At 36.5% G+C, this 17,273-nt stretch overlaps 3 protein-coding genes across 3 annotated transcripts; all 3 read left to right on the plus strand.

The window, feature by feature from the left end:
• The first annotated feature begins 126 nt into the window (after nt 1-126).
• On the plus strand, nt 127-2,485 carry wu:fi34b01 (uncharacterized). Its single transcript, XM_058763004.1, has 4 exons — nt 127-385; nt 468-614; nt 767-882; nt 957-2,485. Exons 1-4 carry the CDS (start codon nt 166-168, stop codon nt 2,304-2,306), a joined length of 1,833 nt encoding a protein of 610 aa, XP_058618987.1. The 5' UTR covers nt 127-165; the 3' UTR covers nt 2,307-2,485.
• A 250-nt stretch (nt 2,486-2,735) lies between these two features.
• On the plus strand, nt 2,736-11,284 carry zgc:153615 (uncharacterized protein LOC777747 homolog). The gene is made up of 7 exons (XM_058796665.1): nt 2,736-2,868; nt 4,360-4,478; nt 6,970-7,087; nt 7,190-7,390; nt 7,539-7,662; nt 10,047-10,140; nt 10,233-11,284. The coding sequence occupies exons 1-7, from the start codon at nt 2,839-2,841 to the stop codon at nt 10,321-10,323; spliced, it is 777 nt and encodes a 258-aa protein (XP_058652648.1). The 5' UTR covers nt 2,736-2,838; the 3' UTR covers nt 10,324-11,284.
• A 2,528-nt stretch (nt 11,285-13,812) lies between these two features.
• zmp:0000001127 (uncharacterized) lies at nt 13,813-16,075 on the plus strand. The gene is made up of 7 exons (XM_058746419.1): nt 13,813-13,834; nt 14,003-14,145; nt 14,247-14,333; nt 15,292-15,333; nt 15,450-15,566; nt 15,661-15,702; nt 15,810-16,075. The coding sequence occupies exons 1-7, from the start codon at nt 13,813-13,815 to the stop codon at nt 15,927-15,929; spliced, it is 573 nt and encodes a 190-aa protein (XP_058602402.1). The 3' UTR covers nt 15,930-16,075.
• Nucleotides 16,076-17,273: the final 1,198 nt, after the last annotated feature.

Consider the following 17,273-nt stretch of genomic DNA (forward strand, 5'->3'; position numbering starts at 1 on the left):
AGGCTCGTTTAAGAAACGGCCAAAGAATCTCGCGTAATCATTAAACGGAACAGGTGATTTGCCTTTAAATTACGCGTTAATTTATGGAACGTGCGAGTAGCTACTTAAAGCAGCACCGCACGGTATTTAATAAACGCATCACATATTTCACAAGCATGTGCTATAATGGCGTTTTGGAAAATACGGGGAAGGCTGTTAATTATACTAAGTTCTTTCACCTGCATTACTGTAATACACTGCAGAAGTCTGCTACAATTTTCTGGAACGGAAAAAACAAACGATGAAGGTGGCCAAATTAATTCAAAACAATTTATGTCAGACTACGAGGGATATTTTGTGCCCTTAGCTGATTTTGACTATCTCGGTGAAGACGCCAGAGTTTCAGGTATAATTAATGCTTGGCTTAATTTCAGTTTATAAATACGGAAGTTTTGTCTATTTGAGTGTAAGAGGATTATAAATTTCAGGTCTGCAGAAGAGATCAATTAAAGGGCAATTACTCAGTTCTTCTGAAGCAGCCTGGGGTGCCATGTCTCCAAAGCTGCGGTGTGGCGACGATCTCATGAAGTTACAACTCAGTGGTCCAGAAGTAGCAAACGTTGAGCTTTGTCGAGGTAACCTGTGAACTCATTACTAAGCTTTTGATATCAAAATCATGTTTTCGTTGTACTACTTGCTTGTCCCACCTAGACTTTACATGCATCAATACAAAATAGAACTCCATATGGTTTTCTTGTAGTCCTTATACCTTTTATTTATATCACAGGTAATGGGGTGCCTGTTCCTCTCACTCAGTTGCCACCTCACTGTGGACACACCACACCCACATATGGAGGTCTTGTCTATGCTACTCCCTATGATGGATGTGGTGTTGCGCAACAGGTATTGCTTTCTCTGTTCCATTTAGCATGAGCACAGAGTAATGTAGACCAACCTGGGTGTTCATTGTCTTTCAGGGAGGGAGTTATGTGATGCAAATACAGTGGCAGGGAAACTCCGCAGTCATTTCTTGTCCTATGACCTCTACCACTGCAAAAGAAACCTTCCAGGGACCTCATCCTCCTGAGTATCTGCACATTCTGCTGCCTCCCTTTTCTCCTGGTACACAAAGTCCAGAAGCACTTGCAATGCCACAAGCATCTGATACTACTACACTGAAACCACCACCTCCTGGGTACCCACAAGGGTTTTGGCCTTTCCCCCATTATCTTTATCCTGGAAGGGTTTATCCCATAGCTAAGCAAACCGAGAAACCGGTTACAACTGCCCAAGCACCAATTGAAGAGCATCAACCTCCACAGTACCACCAGATGTTTTGGCCAAACTATTACCACCCTGGTTACCTTCATCATGGCAAACCAATGCCTGCTGAGGAACCTTTTCCAACCTCTGGCTCGAACACTGAATCAGATGCCCAAGCACCAACCAAAAAGCCTCAACCTCCACAGTACCACCAGATGTTTTGGCCAAACTATTACCACCCTGGTTACCTCCATCATGGCAAACCAATGCCTGCTGAGAAACCGTTTCCAACCTCTGGCTCGAACACTGAATCAGATGTCCAAGCACCAACTGAAAAGCCTCAACCTCCACAGTACCACCAGATGTTTTGGCCAAACTATTACCACCCTGGTTACCTCCATCATGGCAAACCAATGCCTGCTGAGAAACCGTTTCCAACCTCTGGCTCGAACACTGAATCAGATGCCCAAGCACCAACTGAAAAGCCTCAACCTCCACAGTACCACCAGATGTTTTGGCCAAACTATTACCACCCTGGTTACCTCCATCATGGCAAACCAATGCCTGCTGAGAAACCGTTTCCAACCTCTGGCTCGAACACTGAATCAGATGCCCAAGCACCAACTGAAAGGCCTCAACCTCCACAGTACCACCAGATGTTTTGGCCAGATTACTACCCTCATGACCCTCTCAGGCCAAAGCCAGCTCCAGCCATCCCCACTGCTCCCCCACCAGGCTTGCCAGCAACAACCCAGATGCTGCAGCCCCCAGTATACCCTGGAAGTCTATTCCCTCAGTATAACACTTACCCTGATTATCCTCTCTATCTGCAAGAGTTTTATCCACGACACCCAGTTCAGCCTCCCAAAACTCCTACTGCACCGCCTATAACCACCACTCCTCAACCCTGTACTACAACTGCAGCTGCTGAATGCAGACCCTCTGCCAACCAGCCTCCCAATGTTCCACCCCAGCGACACATACCTCCCAGTTCTGTATCTTATGAAAAAGACCCTGTTGCGCTTCAATTTGTGGACTTTTTGAATCCTGACTCTTTCCCATGAAGTTTTGTTATGAGGACTGAGGCCAGATGTGTAGAATTAGGCTGGTAATGTGCTGCATGTTGTTTTGAAAAGGATTGCCTCCTGACTTAATGCTAGTTATAATGTATGGAGTGATTGAACTGATTCCTGCTCCTGAACTGCTTTTTGTCTTCTCAAACCATTCAATAAATCAAATATGATCCAATGCCCCTGTCTGTATTTCATTTTTATTTCTTTCCCCCTTTAAGGTGATTTAGGCATTTGTATTTAAATCTAAAACTGTAAGGTGCCTGGGGGTAGAAAACACATGGTATGACGTGAGATTGGGACATCTAGTATGACATTGCCAAAACACTGATCTAGTTCACTGCTTCCTTTTCTTTTAAGTGCATACGTTTCACTGCGAGATGCTTGTGCTCCTCCTTAGCATGCTCGCTCATGCACTCCCTCCTCCCCCCTCCTTTCATGTGTGTGATGCTGGTCTCAAGGGTGTAGCTCAGACACTGCAGTAGAAGGTAGGGCTTGGCTGCTGCACTATACAATGCGCTGAAAGATGGTGCACCAGGAGAAATGTGTTTACCAGGTAAGATGGGTCAATATATCTTCTGTAATATCAGTGTTGTGGCACCAGTGTGCCGTGTGAAAATATATTGTGTATATTTACAAAGTAGTTGTGTGCGTGTTAGGTGGCTTTCAGATTTGTATTTCAGTTTTTGATATGAAGAAATTGTGCTTTGAGTGATGCTTGTAGATTTAGTTCAGTGATAACTGAAAAAAAGGTGCTGCTTGAACTAGAACTAATGTAGCCTATACCACACAAGGTCATATTTTTTGTTTTTATAGATGGCTGCGTTTACTTTAAGTGGCAACATCTCCCACTAATGAACGCAATCAAATCTAGCTGTTACTGTTTTTCAGGTTGTACCGGAAACCTGGTTTATAGATTGCGAATTACACCACAAGCAGAGCTATTGATTTTCATTTGCTTCTGTAATTTTTGAGTGTATCATGAATCAGCCTCTCTTCTACCCTGTGCATCCCTTTATCTAAATGTTCATCTCAGTGGAACTGCAGCCTGAGAAAAATAAGTGCATGGATATAGGAAGGGATCGACTTTATTATTGACTTTCACAATAGTAGGCCTTATTCCAGTGTTGGGTGCAAGGAATTTATATATATGTGTGTATATATTAGTCATCCTGAGCACCAGAAGGCAACTGTGTTGCCATGGCAATGAACTGAGTGTAATATGAAGATCTGAGAGAACATGTTATTTTTGCCAAGATAGCATCATCGGGAATAGTCACTCAGTTCTGTATTTACTCATCTAACAGAGAACATTCTCTGAACTTTGGCTAGTGTTCTGGTCAAACTGGAAATGAATAGAATGTTTGTTCAAAGTTATCTGGCTTTAATGTTAGCGCAAAAACATTTATACATAGATTATGGAACTTTTTCCAGAAATGTTTTAGTTGAATGTTTGTGTAACATTTAAAAATATTTTTTTCTAGTCTCAGAATGTTCAGAAGACATATCAAAAGTAACATTCCCATAATGTTTGGAAAATGCTAAAATGGCATGACTAAGAAAAAAATATATTTAAAACGCTTAAAAAAATGGACATTTTCAGTGTTTGGAGAACATTTAGAAATTATGTTTTTATAGCTTAACTGGAATGTTATCAAAACTCTATTTTTGTATTTTTGTGGATATGTTTGTCGAGCGCCTGAGCTCTTCCTTCACGTGTACTGCCTCGGGTCCCTCTGCATTTTTTCTCTTCGTCTCTGTAATTTGCCCTTTATTGAGGCAGCAGTGATTTTGCCACAAGCACAAAATCAGAATTTATATCATACATTCCAATTCCAATCCACTCTCTTTTCCCACAGCGATACCTTCATGCCCTTGAAATCCAGCATGTTATTTAAACTGTCATGAGCATAGCCGTAGCTGTATGAAAGTGGACGACATCTATTTTAAAATGCCACATCAAATGTTCCTGGTTGCAAGGTCTTCTGTGACCTACTACATGCTGAGCGTTCTCTTCATTTATTGAAGTCGACTGTGTTTTCGTCAGGCCCAGAGGAATGAGAGGGAGTCCATTAGGCAGAAGCTGGCCCTTGGCAGTTTCTATGACGACGGACCAGTTACCTTTACTGGCTGCAGCAAGAGCAGCAAAAACTGCCTGCCCTCACGGTCAGTGTGCGCTTGTGTTCAGTGGGTTGGTGGTGTGTCTTATGTAATGTTGATTGTTTGGTTTTTTTAGTGATCGACTGGAATGTCACTGTATTTACTGGTCAAAGGTTTAGAATAACTGCAAATTTATTTATTTTTTTGAAAGTATCATGTTCACCAAGGCTACATTTACTTAATTAAAAAATTAAAAACACAATAAAAGCTGGACTATTGAGAAATATTATTGTAATTTAGAATTGTTTTCTATTTTATTTTTATATATAGCCTAATGTATTCCTGTGGAGGAAAAGCTGAATTCTCATCAGCCATTACTCCAGTTTTCAGTGTCATATGATCCTTCTAATCATTCTAATATGCTGATTTGGTGCTCAATTCTTATTAATACTCAGTTATTAATAATGGCATTGTTATATTATTGTTTTTTGGAAGTCATGATAAAATGTAATCCAGGACTTTATGATGAATATAGAAAATTCAAAAGCATAGCATTTGTTAAAATTGTTAAAATAGCAACATTATAATTGTCTTTATTGCCTTTTCAACAATTAATTTTTTTATGGTTTTTGAATTGTAAGTGCATAACGGTTTCCACAAAAATATTAAGCACCAAAAACTGAAAATTCAGCTTTGTCATCATGGAAATAAATTAAATTTGAAAATATTAATTAAAAAAAATATTTTTAACATTTTTTCACAATATCACTATTTTTACAGTATTTTTGATTAAAGAAATGCAGTTGTTTTTCAACAACACTAAAAGTCTTAATTATGCCAAATAAAAATGTGAAATATATTATTTTATTTTAGGGTTCTGCTGATAATTTTTGTGTGTGTTGTCCCTTTTGCCACGAGGCATATTGAGGGCTCGTAATCGTCTCATTTTAATCATTGCATACCAAATATATCATTTGTTTTCAGCATATAATTCATGTTAACTTGAGTAGTCAACCCCATTTCTCACTTGACATCTAACTCTACTTCGTTTCCACTGTTTGATCAAACAAATGTTTGACAGAAAGAAAAAAAAAAGAAAGAAAAAAATCTTACTTTGTGGCTATTTTAGTCTGCTGTGTTTATTTTTTAATATTTGGAGCACTTTGGGAAGGAAGAAAGAGTGTCTGTCGACTCAAGAATAACATGAGGAGGAAATTTAGACAGTGCTGATGTAGAGAGGCAAAGATGTTGTAGAGAGTGAAAATATCAGCAATTAATCTGCAAAATAATGTGTCTGCAAGAATCTATTCCTTAAGAGATCAGTGTTTGTAGTTGTCATTTATGCAATTGTTATTTATATTATCCCTTAGTTTTATAAACATTTCCATTAATCCTAAAACACAATGCAATGAAGTGCAAAATTCAAAATACAGGTAAAAAATCTGTTTAAATAAGTACTTCTTAATAAATATTACTTAACTTACAGTGTACTTATGTGTGGTCCAAGCAAAAGGTGAATGCTATAGCTATATATATATATTTCAGAATTATTTTTATTCATCTTTGTTCTACCTTTAAACTGAATGTATAAGACACTGTAAAGAACAAATGAGAGAATATGACATTTAAACAGAGTCTGAAATGCTGCCTCAGAGAATGAAAAGCAAATAGGCCTACATGACAAATAAATATGCCTAATTTTATTTCTTTATATTTAATCTTTCCTAAACATTTATTAGCATAGTTACTGTATATAGTTATTATTTTTAGTGCTTTCTCTTAATAAAGACAGAAACCTCTTACCATTTATCACTTATTTTATATTATGACATTTTATTGCATTACAAATCGATGGCCTGACCATGTTGTAGTTGCTGCTTTTCTGTGTCTTTTCTTGTATTGCAAGTACGTTTCAACAAGGTTCCTAAAGCTAAAGGAAAGTCCAATGAGCATTAAAATTTAGGTGCATACAGTATTTTCCCACACTCCGCTCCACAGCGTATATTTCACAAAATAATTTTACGCAGCATATACCCTTATCTGTACATGAGATACCACAGAACCAGGTTTATACCAGTCTACAGAAGTGAACTCTTGACACTGAAGACATTTCTATGTACAGGCTTCACTTGAAGCTTATAGCCAGTGTTTTCGTAGAATACTATTAGGGTGTTTTCGTAGTATACTATAACCACAAAATTTTACTGGAACTGTAGAGAAAAGTCTAATGCACCACTTTCTGTGGGAAGTGCATCACTGTGGTTCACAAACTCTAAAAATAGACCTTTCACTCTTTCTTTCTCTTTTCAGTAAATACTATCTAATTTTAGAGTTATACTTAACAGTTTACTACAAAATTGTTCCTGCTATATGACTGAAAGAAGTCTTTTTTTTCCCCCACCTGAAATAACAGATAGATTACCAATCAAAATGTATTCTAAATCAAAAACGCATTCTAATGAAAAGCAGTGAAATAAAAAAGGTCAACAATAAATTGACAATTTAAAAAAATAAATAAATAAATAATAATAATTTTTTCACTGCATTCTCACTATAGGCTTCAGAATGGGGTGAATCTACAGATGTGCTTTGTGAATGACAGCAGCAGTGACCGGGACAGTGATGCAGAGGACAGCAGAACAGAGACCAGCTTGGACACCCCATTGTCACCTATGGTATAACCCCTAGACTCTTAATAATACATTAAACAAAGTTCTTCTACATTTTGGAACTGTGATAAAAAATGGTGTGAGGTTTTTGTTTCTGTCTCACTACAGAGCAAACAGAGTTCCTCTCTGTCTGACCGGGATACAGGAGAGGAAGACCTGGACTCAGAGGATTCCGAATTCTGGCGGTTACAGCGGCGGCTGCAGGAGGAGGCCCGTGTGGCTCTGGCGTTGGCCCGTCCCATGGCCCGCATGCAGGTGGAGGTGGAGAGACAGATTCAGCTTCACCGCAGGTCCCCCGTGGCAGACCTGGTCAGTCACACAAGTGTCCAAGAATAGTGCCGCGCTGGGTTATCCTCGCCGTAGTTTTCACAAGGGCCTTCGCTTCACCTCAGAGTGCTTGCTAATAAGAAAAAACACAATACATACAACTTCACTTAAATTTGTTCTTGTGTTATAGTTACCACATCTGCCACACATCAGTGAGAGTCTAATGAAGAGGAATCTGAGGCCTGTGGACCTGAGGGACATGAGTCTCGGTCAGTTACAGGTCATTACCAATGACCTGCACTCTCAGATTCAAGGTATAGAAAGCAGACAGAAATATTCAAAATAAGCACCTAGTTTGTAATTTCATTATTATTTCATGAGATATTCTTGTTTTTTTTTCTTTATTGTTTTTATGTCTGTGTGTGTACTTAATGTATAATATATAAATAATAAATATAAATAGTTAAAGAAACAAATCTTGTGTGTGTGTGTGTGTGTGTGTGTGCGCATACAGTGGGGCAAAAAAGTATTTAGTCAGCCACCAATTGTGCAAGTTCTCCCACTTAAAAAGATGAGAGAGGCCTGTAATTTTCATCATAGGTATACCTCAACTATGAGAGACAAAATGAGAAAAAAAAATCCAGAAAATCACATTGTAGGATTTGAATTCCTCGGTAAAATAAGTATTTGGTCACCTACAAACAAGCAAGATTTCTGGCTCTCACAGACCTGTAACTTCTTCTTTAAGAGGCTCCTCTGTCCTCCACTCGTTACCTGTATTAATGGCATCTGTTTGAACTCGTTATCAGTATAAAAGACACCTGTCCACAACCTCAAACAGTCCAACTCCAAACTCCACCATGGCCAAGACCAAAGAGCTGTCAAAGGACACCAGAAACAAAATTGTAGACCTGCACCAGGCTTTGAAGACTGAATCTGCAATAGGTAAGCAGCTTGGTGTGAAAAAATCAACTGTGGGAGCAATTATTAGAAAATGGAAGACATTCAAGACCACTGATAATCTCCCTCGATCTGGGGCTCCACGCAAGATCTCACCCCGTGGGGTCAAAATGATCACAAGAACTGTGAGCAAAAATCCCAGAACCACACGGGGGACCTAGTGAATGACCTGCAGAGAGCTGGGACCAAAGTAACAAAGGCCTCAAATCCTGCAGTGCCAGGCGTGTCCCCTGCTTAAGCCAGTACATGTCCGGGCCCGTCTGAAGTTTGCTAGAGAGCATTTGGATGATCATATGGTCAGATGAAACCAAAATAGAACTTTTTGGTAAAAACTCAACTTGTCGTGTTTGGAGGAGAAAGAATGCTGAGTTGCATCCAAAGAACACCATACCTACTGTGAAGCATGGGGGTGGAAACATCATGCTTTGGGGCTGTTTTTCTGCAAAGGGACCAGGACGACTGATCCGTGTAAGCGAAAGAATGAATGGGGCCATGTATCGTGAGATTCTGAGTGAAAACCTCCTTCCATCAGCAAGGGTATTGAAGATGAAACGTGGCTGGGTCTTTCAGCATGACAATGATCCCAAATACACCGCCCGGGCAATGAAGGAGTGGCTTCGTAAGAAGCATTTCAAGGTCCTGGAGTGGCCTAGCCAGTCTCCAGATCTCAACCCCATCGAAAATCTTTGGAGGGAGTTGAAAGTCCGTGTTGCCCAGCGACAGCCCCAAAACATTACTGCTCTAGAGGAGATCTGCATGGAGGAACGGGCCAAAATACCAGCAACAGTGTGTGAAAACCTTGTGAAGACTTACAGAAAACGTTTGACCTCTGTCATTGCCAACAAAGGGTATATAACAAAGTATTGAGATTAAATTTTGTTATTGACCAAATACTTATTTTCCACCATAATTTGCAAATAAATTCTTAAAAAATCCTACAATGTGATTTTCTGGATTTTTTTTTCTCATTTTGTCTCTCATAGTTGAGGTATACCTATGATGAAAATTACAGGCCTCTCTCATCTTTTTAAGTGGGAGAACTTGCACAATTGGTGGCTGACTAAATACCTTTTTGCCCCACTGTATATAAAATTATTAAATTGATCATGTTAAATTGATCAGGCAGTCATAATGTTTCAAAATATTTCTATAATGTAATTCTAAAAATACAAATGTAATATAAATCTATAAATATAAATAATAATAAAATAAATGTAACACAAACACATGAGCATAGTGAAGTAAATATTATCATTAAACTTTAAATATTATAACTATTTAATTTATATATATATATATATATATATATATATATATATATATGCAATTTGCATTTACAATGTAATTCTAGAAAATATTATATCTTGGTTTCCACAAAAACATTAAGCAATTAATATTTTCAACATAATAATAAGAAATGTTTCTTGAAAGAACGATTTCTGAATAATCATGTTACTGAAGACTGGAGAAACGAATGCTGAAAATTCAGCTTTGCCATTATAGGAACATTTTTCAAATAGGCTATATTTATATAGAAGCAGATATTTTAAATTGTTCATAATATTAACTGTATTTTTTTATTAAAATAAATACAGTCTTGGTGAGCAAAAAAATCTTACTGATCCTATAACTTCTGAACAAGTGTTGTATATGTTTTACACACACAGCCTAGAAAGACAAGTCATTCTTTGTAGTAATGGCAATAAAGTGGTTGATTTGACTTGTCATTGCGTTGCAGGTCTGAATGAGGAGCTGGTTCAGCTGTTGCTCATGAGAGATGAACTACACATGGAACAGGATGCCATGCTGGTAGATGTGGAGGATCTAACCAGGTTAGGCCGTGACCCATTTAAAACGCAGCTAAATTAGAGCTTACATTAAGGTTGGGATGAGCACACATCTTTTCTTTCATGTTTTTGAACAGGCATGCGCACAGCCAGCAGAGGCACATGATGGAGAAATCTGTGACCAAGGGTAAAGCAGCTTGCCACGGTCGCTGTGATTCTCCATTTTGAGGCGAACAGCACAGGGTCCAACCTCTTGTGTTTCACTATATGACGAAGCAGTGTACTCACTATAGATCCTTTTTTCTTTTTTTTTAACTAGATGTGTGTGTTTTTGCCTATGTTTCAAGCTTTGTGTGGATGTATGTTAATTATACATGCTGTAAGTGTTCATGCATGCCCGCACCTTAGCTGAGGGTTACACACTCACTTTGTTGATCCTTCATAATGTATAAATACAGAAAGAATCATCAATCACTGACAGGCTGGATCTTTTCCTGTACAAAATATCTGCTGGTTTCATGAGACCGAATGGGAATGGACCTAAACAACTCTAGAGCAGAAGGCTAGTTCACCCAAAAATGATGATTGTGTTATTATTTACTCACCCTCACGTCAATCCCATACAGTGGTATGCCCATACAGTGAAACTCAATGGGATCCAAAACAACATTACAGCAACTTTCATTTTCGAAATATTTCATTTTCCACAGAGGAAAGAGAGTCATCCACGCATTCGTTTTTAGGTGAACTATCTATCAGCTAGTAAACTGCTTCTCTGTGCAGATTATTGCTGGATTCGCTTATTAACCTTCTGCAGTATCCCTCCTTAGGGATGAATACGTTTACTCTACTCTCTAGTTTTACTCTGACGCAATGTTTGCACTGGCTGATGTGCGGTGTATGGAGCTCTCCTACCTAAAATATAATCAAAAGTGAATATTGGGATGATGTTATTTGTTTGAGGCTGCCTGATGTGGTGGTAATTAATTCTTGTGTTCACAATGAACTATTAATGTCAGTCTTTTAAGAATGTCTATTTTACTTACTTTTTCATCCAAATGTGGCATTTCCTGTTTCACAGATGTAGGTGACACAACATGGTTGAAATGCTGTATATCTTCGTGCACAGAAATGTAAAAGGAAATTATGAACAAATAAATGACTTAATGTGGGCCAGTATGAAATGGAATTACTATTGTGTTCTTCTTAAAGGGATAGTTCATCCAAAAATGAAAATTACACCATGAATTACTCACCCTCAAGCCATCCTATGTATATATGTCTTTCTTTCAGATGAACACAATCGGAGTTATATTTAAAAAAAAAAAAAAAAAAAAAAAAAAAAAATATATATATATATATATATATATATATATACATACAATGGCAGTTAAAGGCCGTTGTATATTCAATAGTCCAATAAAGTGCATCCATCCATCAAATAAAGTACTCTACACAGCTCTGGGGGGTTAATAAAGGCTGAAGCAAATTGAAGCGTATTTGTAAAAAAAAAAAAAAAAAAAATTTATATTTAAAATTTTATAAACCTTAATCTCTAGCTTCCACTAGCTTTAGGTGTAGCGTCTGCTCCGGTGAGAAGTGACAAACACGGCTTTGAAAAATAAAACAAAAGACCGGTCATGAATTTGAAGTACAAAATGAGGATTTGTAAAGAAAAATGTTGTTTATAAAGTTACAAATATGGCTATGTTTCTTACAAAAATGCACCGATTCGCTTCAGGATGCCTTTATTAACCCCCTGGAACTGCGTGGAGCATTTTTATGATGGATGGATGCACTTTATTGGACTTTATTGAAATCTCAGCACCCATTCACTGCCATTATAAAGCTTGGAAGAGTCAGGACATTTTTTAAAGAAGATAGGATGGCTTGAGGGTGAGTAAATCATGGGGTAATTACCATTTTTTGGTGAACTATCCCTTTAAGTTCTAACTGTTTAACATTGTCACAAGGGATGAAGCACTCAACACCAAGTGTTATTGTGGTTTGTATTAGGTCAGTCCCAAAAACGAAACCTGTTACAATTAAAAATGCAATAAATAAAAATAACTGTGTAAAAAAAAAAAAGTACCTTTCTTTATTGAGTACCCTTGTCTAATTTTTGTACCCAAGATCTCCACAGAAGTGGAAAAAAGCAGTGAAAATAGCACTTTGTCATGAAGTATCAGCATATGGTATCTGAACTGAGAGTCAAGTAGTTGTGTCTACTTCCCTTTTGTGGCCAGATTACGCAAAACACAGCACTCCTGCTCTCTCCCCTTGAGCCCATAGCCACAGTATTACATCATTTTTAGGAGATATGATGTGTCCGCTCCATCAAATGATCACAAATAATAGGGAAAATAAAACAGTTAAGTTGTTTTTAGTGGATATTCCACTCTTGTTCAACATTGTGGCCTACAAAACCAGTAATAAGTGAATGTATATGAAATGTAATAAAATGAAAGAATAAATAAATACGTAACACTTAAAATACATAAAATGAATGTAACAAATAAACTATGAATGTAAGAGCCTTTCTAGTTTCTACAAATGCAATGTACAATATGCAGTGTAAACTCTGTATATGAGGTATTTCCAGGAACAGCGATGTGTTACGTGCAAAAACAAAGGGCAAGCCATGTGAGTTTTTGATGTCAGTCTCTGTTAACACTTTTTTTTTTTTTTTGATGAAAATGTTTGAAAAACGTGACACTGGGAATGCTTATTGTTTCATGCTTAAATCATTGGTCACATTTCTAAAGAGAGGAAATGTGACAATTCACAAAATAATTTGACATTCTTATTGTCAAATTAAAGGAATATTCCAGTTTAATGCAAGTTAAATGCAATAAAATGTATATGGGACAAAATGTTGATTAAAAATTAACATAAAAATTATTGTTCCTTGTTTTCTTAAGAAGAAGAAGAAGAAGAAGTAGAAGAAGAAGAGGAAGAAGAAGAAATCAGGGGGCAAAGTTTTGATGTAAGGAAAGTTATTCTGCTAAAACATGTTTATTTGAGTAAATCTGTTTGAAACATTGTTATCACAGTTATTTTATGGTTTTAACACATCTATTTTAACATTTACAGATTGGCTCCATTCACCTCCATTTTAAGTGTCCTTTTCTTCAAGGGAATGAATGAATGAATAATAAATAGCAGAGATTAATTTTGTTTGTAATCAACATTATAGCCTAACACAAATTCTATCAGACTGGGCTCAACCTTGAATATTTTTGACGTTTTACATTTTATACTATGCTATGATAACATTCCACAAAATTCCTATAGGACCACATCTCTTAAACCCCATGTTTCTGCAAAATGTTTATGACTGTAAACGAGAATACAACTAATAAAAAAAAAAAAAAAAATGCATGAAACTGATAGTGATGAAAGGGGTCTTACTAAATAGAAAGGTTCTAGATTCTTATCCTGCACACACACACACACACACACACACACACACACATACACACACTGTCCTTGTGAAGTAAATCGAAACGTGCGTTAATTCCCAGGTGCAGTGTGTCCTAAACTCCAGAGCCCAACATCTGTAATACCACGGAAATTACAAAACACATGGGTAGCCGGTTATTTTCATTTTAGTTAACAGCAACAAGTTTTGAAAAGGAAACTCCCTCATCTCCAAATCATATATAAAGCGCAAATCCTGATCCAGAGCATTAGAATACGCAAAAATTGAACATAACAATGCTCCCCAGGGTCTGTACTTGTAAGTATTTGTATTTATGATTTTAATCTACAAATTATTTCGGTGCTCTATACTATTCATTTTAATATTTCTAATAAATAAAAGGTACATCCTATTTACATAATAAGTAGTGAAATGTGACTTTTTTTAATATATATATATATATATATATATTTTTTTTTTTTACAGATTTGGCCGTCAGCTTTGCTTTGCTGTGGCAATGTAGCACCGCCGTTCCGCTCGGAGCGCGTCAATCACCGTTGCGCCTCACCGGAACGTGCAACGCACTCGCGCGCGCTCTGCTCTTGAACGTGTCAGCGGTGCTGGAGATGGTGAGTGTCATTCAGTAAACCAACACATAATAGCTAATACGCACACACACACACACACAAGTGGTCTGAAGTCTAACAGCCTATTTATTATCCGCTTACAGGACCACTTGTTCAGCGGGTTTGACTGCACACAGCAGAACGCAGAGGTGCACATCAGGACGCAAACGGTGTCTGCTTGCACACCACAGGTAAGAGAAGAGAGCCACATTAACAAATTATATGATGATGCTATCCTAATGGAGTTTAAGCATACAATGAAATTATTATTAACATTATATTGCAACTATCATAAATATTTATAGCGCAAATAGTCATAGCATATAAGTGAACAAGGCGTTACAGTAGAATGGCATGTCCATTACAAAAAAAAAGAAGCATCAAGATTTTAGGTTCAATTTATATATAAGCCAATGTATAAGTAGGTGTAATATTCATCACTTTTTTTTATAATTTTTTTTATTTATTTTAAGGATATTTTGCCTTCATTAGTCAAATGGTCCTGAGATGTGACAAATAGTTATTAAAAATTACAAATATTGAATAGTCATAAAACAAAAAATATATATTATTATTGTTATTGTTACTACTACTACTAAAAATAATAACAAAATAACAATAAAAGTAAATGCGGTAACACTTTATTTTAAATGATGCATAATTACATGCAAGTGATTCTCCTCACCCAAACCCTGACCCTAAGGGCATGTAGTTAATATTAGTACTTAAATGTATAATTACACTGTAACACCTTAAAATAAAGTGTAACTGTAAATACTACCAATCATAATAATAAAAAAATGAAATTGTTGTTGCTGTTTAAAATAACTATAAAATATGACTATAAAATATGACTTAAAAGTTCAGCTTGTTGAAATGATAGACTCTTGTTTGTGAAAATAAAATGGGTTTGTTTAAAATTATAGTGCTTAATTATTGTCAGTAGAAGCCAGTGAAAACAGTTACCTCAATTTCCTTTATTAGTAAAGATCAGTAAGTTTGCTGATGAATAGAAATAGCCATTGTATTAAAAAAAAAAAAAAATCATTATGTATATTTCTCCTTTCCTCATCATAGAACATTCTTGATTGCTGAATTTCAACATAATCAAAACACGTCACATATTGTATTATGTTTTCCACCCAACAGAACTCCAACTGCGCTCACAGTGCTGTTCTAAATATTGATGAGGTAACAGTATAATCCATTTTCCCAATTCTTCTGTTTGTTGGCTGTTTATTCTTCTGTCGATTCGTGTCTTTTGTCTGTTATGCTGACTTAACCTACATTGACATATATCTTTGTAGAATGAGTGCCTTCAGAGAATTCTAGAAGATCTCCATTACTATCTGGAGACATTTAGAGCCTTCTCCAACTCAGAGCTCACCAAATCTGTAGTTAGGAGCATTGATGAACTCATGCAGGTAAAATAAGCCGATCAAGCAAACACAAACAGCTCTCTTTAATTACTGTTGATTTCAAGGCTCTTTTTCACTTTCTTTTTTTATGTCGTAACAGAACTGCTTCTCTGTCTCTGCCATGGACAACTCTCCGGCCAAGGTAAAGCAGGTTATCATTTATTGATAATAGGCATGTAACGTTTCGAGTGCATTCTTTTGGCCTCTGTGATGCTATCATGTTGAAGTATGATTATGTATTTCTTTCAGGTGTCCATGGGTCAACAAAAATCTTTTCAAGAACGACTGCAGCTGTGCAAAGTCCTAAAGGGTTTCAACATTCGAACAATAACAATAAATCGTGTTTTCAACCACATTTTGTCAAAATAGAAAACTAGCAGTTGATACGGGCCAAGCACCTTTTCGTTTACTGTTATAAAAAGCAATGATTATTTATTAGTAAGTTATTTATTGTATTTAAACATTATTTATTAATGCAATAATGTATGCTATTTATTTTCTGTGAACTTGATTTGTTTCTTGTTGATTTATTAAAGGTGACCATGCACTTCAGAAAAGCCTTGTTGTACTAGTCATGCTTTGTTTTATACAGTAGCCTAATAAGATGTAATTAGTTAATAATACAATATATAATTTGTGTATCAGTTTTGTGCATAGAAATGTTTACCTAAATAATCGAGATGACCAATAAGGAAAGTGATCATTCAGGTTATCCTTTCTTTCTATTTTAGAATATCACTGCCATATTCAAACATATGTATGGTTATATTACCAAAGCATTACAGTGTATATTATAGTCTGGTAATTGCTTAACAGGTGTACTATTACCAATACAACTAGCATAGTACTAACATCCTCTCCACTTCCCTATACCTTTTGCAGTTTCATCATCAGTGACCAAATATTGAGAAATTGTATTTTTCTTTTGGTTTCATATATGCCAATGCTTTAAGACCACAAAACAATTGCTGTCATCACATAAGAAGAAGTATCCAACCACTGGATTACTACGTTGTAATTCCAAGAAACATTTTCAGTAATATAACCAAATTTTAGAATATTCTTATTTTATTCTAGCCATAAGAGAGAGAGTGGGAGAGAGAGAGAGAGAAATAAAGTGATCAAAAAACAGTTTTTACTAAGGTGCCAAAAAAAATGTACTAAAAAGGGGATTTAGTGAAAATGAATATGAACAAAATCATCTGCAATTGGAATTTGGACTGCTCCCTCTCATTCTTCCAAATAAATGGTTCTTATGTCCCAACTGTATTTCTGAATTTGTTAAAGAAGTTGCAATGTTTGAAACTAACAGGTCTCAGTGTTCACCTCAGCTGAAATAACATCAAACCAGAACGCATAACTTCATTCTACAAACAAACAAACAAATTGTTAGGGTTTATACAGCGAGACTGTCTGAAACTTTAAACAACATACAAAAATATGTGTACTGAGCCTTAAATTATGGGAGGCACCTCTGGTTTGGGGAAATTCCACTCAAAAAGACCAAAACAACCATTTCAAATAATAAGGCTGCATTACAAATAATCTGTATCTGTCAATTTGACGGAACGAGATGTACACTTTCCTTCATGATTCATACTCAGATGTCAGGAGAATAACGTAATGCCTGGTATTTTAATGAGCATTACAAGAATATCCACAAAGAGCTTTCTTTTACCTAATTGTTTTCCCCTTTCTTTTGCACTGTAACAA

Source organism: Onychostoma macrolepis, chromosome 02, assembly GCF_012432095.1.
Source record: "Onychostoma macrolepis isolate SWU-2019 chromosome 02, ASM1243209v1, whole genome shotgun sequence".
In the NCBI taxonomy this organism is placed as follows: Eukaryota; Metazoa; Chordata; class Actinopteri; order Cypriniformes; family Cyprinidae; genus Onychostoma; species Onychostoma macrolepis.

Excerpts from the sequence above, each read along its gene's own strand:
- wu:fi34b01 (XM_058763004.1), top strand. The coding sequence starts at position 166 with ATGGCGTTTTGGAAAATACGGGGAAGGCTGTTAATTATACTAAGTTCT. Across the intron at positions 386-467 it reads TGAAGACGCCAGAGTTTCAG|GTCTGCAGAAGAGATCAATT; the intron begins GTATAATTAATG and ends TATAAATTTCAG. Across the intron at positions 883-956 it reads GATGTGGTGTTGCGCAACAG|GGAGGGAGTTATGTGATGCA; the intron begins GTATTGCTTTCT and ends ATTGTCTTTCAG.
- zgc:153615 (XM_058796665.1), top strand. The coding sequence starts at position 2,839 with ATGGTGCACCAGGAGAAATGTGTTTACCAG. Across the intron at positions 7,088-7,189 it reads ACACCCCATTGTCACCTATG|AGCAAACAGAGTTCCTCTCT; the intron begins GTATAACCCCTA and ends GTCTCACTACAG. Across the intron at positions 7,391-7,538 it reads GGTCCCCCGTGGCAGACCTG|TTACCACATCTGCCACACAT; the intron begins GTCAGTCACACA and ends CTTGTGTTATAG.
- zmp:0000001127 (XM_058746419.1), top strand. The coding sequence starts at position 13,813 with ATGCTCCCCAGGGTCTGTACTT. Across the intron at positions 13,835-14,002 it reads GCTCCCCAGGGTCTGTACTT|ATTTGGCCGTCAGCTTTGCT; the intron begins GTAAGTATTTGT and ends TTTTTTTTACAG. Across the intron at positions 15,703-15,809 it reads TGGACAACTCTCCGGCCAAG|GTGTCCATGGGTCAACAAAA; the intron begins GTAAAGCAGGTT and ends TATTTCTTTCAG.